The 7,142-nt window shown below is 35.2% G+C and overlaps 1 protein-coding gene across 2 annotated transcripts in view; it reads left to right on the forward strand.

Annotated features, from left to right (window-relative positions):
- Positions 1-1,559: 1,559 nt before the first annotated feature.
- Positions 1,560-7,142, forward strand: part of LOC137980410 (serine/threonine-protein kinase D3-like) — a 24,533-nt gene continuing 18,950 nt past the window's right edge. The window contains exons 1-2 of one of the 2 annotated variants that reach the window (XM_068827845.1): positions 1,560-1,833; positions 4,791-4,929. In XM_068827845.1, the coding sequence (XP_068683946.1) occupies positions 1,702-1,833; positions 4,791-4,929 (271 nt within the window). In that variant the 5' untranslated portion in view covers positions 1,560-1,701. The remainder of the gene's footprint in view (positions 1,834-4,790; positions 4,930-7,142) is intronic. The other variant, XM_068827844.1, reaches the window with a different exon arrangement.

The raw sequence follows: 7,142 nt of genomic DNA on the forward strand, positions 1-7,142 counted from the left end.
TGTTATGTAATAGAAGATTGGTTTCAAGTTACTTAGAAATAAAGTATTGATTGACTAATTGTTCTTCTTTTTTCTCTGCCGACAGTGCAACTTGGGTGGCTTTGGGCGAACTGAGAGAGCCCTAGCATTTATGCTTCACCCCAGTCCAGGTTGGTGACGAACACTTTAACCCAGGAATTAAGTTTCCTTGTAGTTAAAATTCTCTTTTTGCACTGGTGCACGACTGTCCCCGGTAACTGTTTCCTTATGACTGGTTTAGAATGGAATAAAATTTTCCGAACAACGTAAATGGTTTCCTTCACCAAGTACCGAGACAGGTGCTTTGGAGATGAATAAGAATTTACTTAAGTACCTGATAAGCTCTATCAACATAGTGCCTTTGTCAGACTTTGTCAGATATGTCAAATAACCTAGAAATTGTGTTGCACTGAAACATAAAGAGTGTTTGCTAGAAGGAGATGTATTCGGTTAGGGGATTAACACAACCACTGTTTCAAAATATAAGTTTAAAACCGACCCTGGGATACCTTGGTTTAAATAAGACCAAAAAAAAACACTAAGTTGTTTTCGCCTTATAGTTTCACGCAGTTTTTCCTTTGACTCACAAAAACCAAACGCTAACAGAGATCGTTTGCCTATATATATAGCCTGCTTGGTCAATATTTAGCTTTTTTCAATCATAAACGCTTAAATGACGTCCATCACATATTATTATTATCCCTTCTTTGTTTAAAAGAAAAATACCAAATAGGAAAACTCTGCTCCGACTATTCTTTGCCAAAAAAAACAAGATTTATTCACCTTTATTCTGACTCGATTCGTGCCTGGTACTAACAAATGCATCGACACATGAATTTAATCAATTTTTATATATATCAATAACGTTTGTTCTTACACCAGTTAAAATGTTTCTAAGGAATTTTAATGAAAGCAAACATCAACCATATTTGAATAAATACAGAATTAAGCTGTTGTTTTATTTTTGAAAGGAGCTATGACGAAGACTGAAGGTCATGACGTCATTATGACGTCTGCTGAGAGAGTTCAGACGTTTACGTCATAAGTAGCTTTAGTATTGATAGTAAACATATTTGTCACAGTTAACCACCAAGCGGATGAATGAATTGTACGCAAAATATTATAAACCTGGCTTCATATTTGTCAACAATTTCTTATTTTGTTTTTCACTAGAGTACTTAGGTTTTTTTTTTCTGTATGGACCTTTTTTGCACCTTTTTTTTTTAAAAAAGTAAGTAAATAATGAAGAGTATAGTTAATTTCTCTTAGAGTGTACGTGATCGACGATTATGTTGGTTGTAAAAGGAAAAAAATCAAGGTTTCCTTCTGCCCTGGATACTACCTTACGAAGCAAAGAGGCATGATTTTGAGCACAACTGGAATTCAGAATGGCTTAATTCAGTGATGGAAAAGGGTAAATTCAATCCTACCAAGTGCAGTTTTGTGGAAATAAGTGAACTAACACCGGAAGTAATAGAAACCGGAAAAGCGTTTTGGCATTAGCCTTTTTGCCGGGCAATATGTTCTAGTCACGTGACAATGTTATCGCCCATATTGTTTGGGAAATATTTTCAGTAGCGACCAACAACTCTTTGGTCAGCGAAATTTGTCGCCTTTTCAAGTCGAGTTTGATTGATGTTGGGAGCTAATTCTTGGATGGTTTGTGTGTAGAAGAAAAACGTCATGACAGAAGACTTGCCTCGTCGTTCGAGGGGAATAACGTTGCAATGTGGTCTCGCTCGAGAGACATACGGTTTTGAAGGCAAGACTCTTCATTCTCTGATGGAACTGGCTTGTTCCTTTCTTGATCAAAAGGTATCGTAATTATTTAAACCACCGACGCAGAAGAAAGTTTCTTAAATCGAAGATACTCTTGTCAAACTTGAACGGCGTTAAATCGTACAATTCGTACGGGTGGTGTCATCTTTTGTGGTGGAACTTGACGAAAATCGAAAATAGATCTGATCTGATGTTCCCGCTCTGCTTAAATCCTAATTGCGCATTATTTTGTGTACTGTTGGTTTTCCAACTACTGTCTCTCAAGTTTACCGCCATCCTTAGAATGAGCTATGGGAGGATTATTGTGTTGTTTTAGTTTATTTAACGGATTGCACGCTCACAGGTCTTTATGACATCTAGTTCTCTTTCTAAACGGTCAGCTAATTTTTGTTCTATCATTGAAGTTTACAGCTTTATTTAAAATCCTGCCAAACCACAGAGGAATAATTAACTTAAGCGGTCAGATATTTGAACATTTAAACTACAAAGCAAAAATCGAGAAATGAAAACATCGAGAAATGTCACGCGGTTGTATTCAGTTGGACACGACCTCCAACCGTCTTGAAGACTTCTCAAAGCAATTTTACCCGGTAAAATTTAACTTTAGATTCAGAGAGATAGAATAACCGGTAGCAATTATCTTTCTCCACTTCCTGGTAGTGCAGAATTATGTCATTTTTAAACGCTTCTGGAACAACCGATCCATTTGATGAAGTGACTATGTTCGGCTTTTTGTTTTTAAATACAATGCCATAATTTTCCTTATAACTTATATAGGCTAGACGCTCGTATGTCGATCTCAGAGTCTTTCATTAATATGTTGTTTTATGCAGCGAATTTTTCGTTAAATTGAGACTTTCTTTTTTTTTTAATCTTGACATTTTCTAGCAGTGTGCCCATGGAAAAACATTTGGATAACGTGAGAGAAGAAAATCAAGCGATCTTGAAAAATATATTGCTATTCATGAACAGACTGCTTTTAACTTCCTGTTGTCAAATGTACATGTGGCCACTCGGTTGCGCTCTTTCAAAAAAAAATCTACAGTTTATTGCCTCGATTTACACCTCAGTACTCAAGCTAGTTGTTCGTATTGCTAATAGATTTGACGCTGTTTAATGGCTACAAGACAACGTCTCCATATTTGTTTCAGTTTACCGATAAGCACTTGTGCATTATTTGTGCGTGAGCAGAACTCATATGTTGATTAATTAAAATAAATGCACGCAAAACTGATTCGGCTGTCGAGTTGAAGGGATCCCTGTATTATTTGGCAACCTGAGGATAGAGTCCTAAATAATGTTTAGATTCAAACTGATTACGTTTTTTAAATTGATTTTGCTAACGCATTTGTAGAAGTATTAAGCGACATGAATATCGTACCTTGAAACATCCTGTCATCTTTGCTTACAGATTGCATGAAAGAGATAACGTGACGAATCTTTGTACCAGTTGAACTTAAGTCAAATTTTGTTAACTTGTGCAACAGCTGTTTAAACTGAATCTGTTCAATAACACATTTTCAGACTTATTGGCAATAACTGTAGGTTATCTGTATCAATTTGAGAAAACCTGTAAATATTTGACCATATACTTTGTCATATTGTTCGATATTTAGTAATCTTTGTGAAGCAGAAACCAGCGTGCTTTGTAAATCTGTTAACAAATCTGTTAACAAGGCTCTAACTATTGTTTCAAAGAAATGGAAAAGATATGAATCTCTGCACTATTCAAATTCTCATTTAGTGAGAATAATAATGTAGGTGTTAATAATAATAATAATAATAATAATAATAATAATAATAATAATAATAATAATAATAATAATAACAACAAGTCTAGATCTTGTGATAAAATTGATTAAAAAGACAAACGCAACTAGATTCATTTTGACAACGTTTCGACATCGTCCGATGTCTTCGTCAGGCAATAAATTTTAATCGGATGAAGCATAACTTATAGTACAAGAATAATAGAACAATAGAATAATATATACAATAGTACGCTAACAATAAATGTGAAATCTAAGTAAATAGTTTTGCCCTGACAGAGTCTGACTGCACATTAGTGTCTTAAAGAAATGTGCATCGAAATTTGATTGCTTAATTCATGAGATGTTCTACATCAAAGAATTAAAACCATCACTTAATGTGCAGTCAGACTTTGTCAGGGCAAAACTATTTACTTAGATTTCACATTTATTGATAGCGTACTATTGTATATATTATTCTATTGTTCTATTGTTCTTGTACTATAAGTTATGCTTCATCCGATTAAAATTTATTGCCTGACGATGACATCGGATGATGTCGAAACGTTGTCAAAATGAATCTAGTTGCGTTTGTCTTTTTAATCAATAATAATAATAATAATAATAATAATAATAATAATAATAATACCAGTAGTAGTAGTAGTAGTAGTAGTAGTAGTAATAATAATAATAATAATAATAACAATAATAATAATAATAATAATAATAATATTAATAATAACAATAATAATGATAATAATAATAAAGATGAAGAAGAGAAGAGAAGAGAAGAGAACAAGAAGAATAGTTTATTTCTAACAATGTGAACCAAACGATTTTGCCTTTTTTGCATTGAACTGCTATTTTATTGTTTGTCATGCCATGCTTTTACCAACAAAAGATAATACCAGCCGTATGAACTGTACACTTTTATGCTATTCAAGTTCAAGAAGACTGTCTTTGATTTAAAGAAACTTTCTGCAAAATCCTCATTCAATACTTGTATGCAAATAACATGGTCAGTTATTCTGATATTCTGTTGCCCACTCTAGTTTTACACCTTGGAGAATTAAGCAGCAGAATATAGTCTCAAGAGTTTCTAGAAATTCAAGAAGGCTGAAACAACACACCTCTGTTACAAAACAGTGAAGTACTTTTGTTGACAAGATTCACACCTTTTAGAAACCACACACCTTATAAATTAAATAATTTCTGCAGGTCAGTTGAATTTTCCTTTCTTTCCAGTTTCCAGACCACTCGTGCGTTGGTATCACAGACAAAGTTATGTTGTTTTGTCACAACTACATCAAAGCCAACATCCTGGAGAGATTAACAAGTGTGGACCAGTTGCAAGAAGGCTCTGTCATTGAAGTTGTCATGTCAGGTGTGCTTGTGGTTGGATTAAGTTTTTATCTCACTGTACATGTACAACATAATTTATCAGAGTTTAGTATCATTATCGTAAATCCTTATACAGTGTAAAACCCTTTTGCTGCTAAGTTTGTGTGGTCTCAAAAGGTGCCATGATGAAGCAGTGTTTGTGTTTTACATGTATCTCAGGATCCATGATCTCAAACCTGAAATATTGAAGAAAACTGATGGGAAAAAAATGGGTTTTTTGCTAGCCAAGGATCAAAACAAAAGAGGAAAATATTCTCGTTACAAAACATAAAGAATGGGATTTAGTGGATGGCGAGTCCCCTGCAGATCACATTCCTTGTCCAAGATGATCTTGTGGTCATCTTCATTGGATGTATCAAAGGCCAAGACCACTGAGCCTTTAAAATACTGTATGTGATACCCTTTGGTATGTTGGTCAAGCTTGGCCATGCTGTGAAAAAGATGTCAATCCTTTACTGAGAGGTATGACCACTTTACAGCCATAGCTTGACTACTGTAGGCATGACTCCAAGGTGTATGCAAGAAATGACCCTTACAATATTTTTATCAGCAACCACAGTAAGCTACCACCCCTCTCACGCCCCTTTTGCTTAGGGGGCCTGGAACAGTAATAATCATGATAAGAAGAAGAACTGTCTCACTAATTGCTGTCATAAGTACAGCAACAACACAGCTCAACTACATGTAGGTCAAAGCAAAAGCGTACTATGGTGCCTCTGACTGCTGCTATATGGTCCATTAATGACCTTGGAGCACAGCTTACAGCCAGTTGGAATCAGCTGTTTGCCGGGTTTTGCTGAGGGAGGAAAACCGGAGAACCAGCAGAAAAACCCTTGGAGCACAGTAGAGAAACAACACGAACTCAGCCCACTTGTGGTGTTGGGTCTGGGAATCGAACCAGGGCCACATTGGTGGGAGGCGATTGCTCTCACCACTGCGCCAATCTTGCTCCCCAGTGTTCCCGTACATTTGAAAGAAACTGTGGTGATGCTCCTGTGGATGTTTGAAGCAAGGTTGTTGATTTGCGTTTGTCAGCTCTGTTAAAATTACCAAATAACCTTCCCCTTACATTCAGGAAGGAGGGGAAAGAAGGTTGGAAAAACAATAGTTTTAAGATTGATTATGGCCATTATGGAGTGCTCAAAATTAGCGGTCATGCGGTTGTCCTAGACAACCAGAGAGTTTAATGGGTAACCAGTTTTTGGTAAACTACAAAGCCTGGTTGTTTATTGCACACATTGAGGAAGGACTGGTGATGTTGTTTCCGCTTCATAATTCCTTTTCTTTTCAGCCTAATCTGATGCCAAGTCAAAAAATTTTTCGGCTTTATGTTTGCACCAAAAAGTACCATAAAAGCTGGGAGTAACAGTAAAAGACAAGCCAAAAGACAGATGAAGAAAAAAATAACAGTTTTTATATATATCTCTGAATCAAATTCTCATCGAAAGATTAATGGCAATCGATTGAAAAAACACGAAAATTTCTGCACTTTCTGACTTCTATGAATCAAGGGAATGGTTATGATGTTCTGTCAAAGGAAGAAATTGATCACGTGCTAGGCAACCTTAAAGGTGCACATGGTCACCTCATGTCAACTGAATGAACTACGAGAAAGAATGTTAATCAGTCATCGTTTTCAGAGTAAAATAACATACTTTTTAGCCAAGAAACTTCCATCTTTGGTTTTTTTAATTTTGTTGTAATATTATTTTGACTTCAGGGTGAACTATTTACACAATCATGAGATTGAGCGGCCAATCAAAACAGAGTTTGAAATTGAAAATCTAAACATGTATGAAATACAAAAACAGACTTGTGAATTATGGCAAATCACAATGCTGACAAGCAGAAAAGCAAAAAGAAATGGTTAATAAATGTGACGTTTTTTATTATCTGAATGTTTTTGGCTTGGATTGAAGCGATATATTGTTGGAAAATCTTCGTGTTAAGGTAGCTATGTCACACAAATGATGTAATTTCATGACACTCGAAAGTCAATAAATTGTAGCAATAAATTGGATTAACCAGGAACTTAAAGAAATAAATTATTGTTGGCTTCCCAAATAAACTTTATTTCACACTATTAGAGGCCAAAAACCCTTCTTATTCCATGGTGTGTGTGAAAACATGAAACCCAATCGCATCAAATTGCAACAAAATATATTTCAGGAGCTTTCTTTCAAATAATTCTTGGCT

This window comes from Montipora foliosa, chromosome 12 (assembly GCF_036669935.1).
Source record: "Montipora foliosa isolate CH-2021 chromosome 12, ASM3666993v2, whole genome shotgun sequence".
In the NCBI taxonomy this organism is placed as follows: Eukaryota; Metazoa; Cnidaria; class Anthozoa; order Scleractinia; family Acroporidae; genus Montipora; species Montipora foliosa.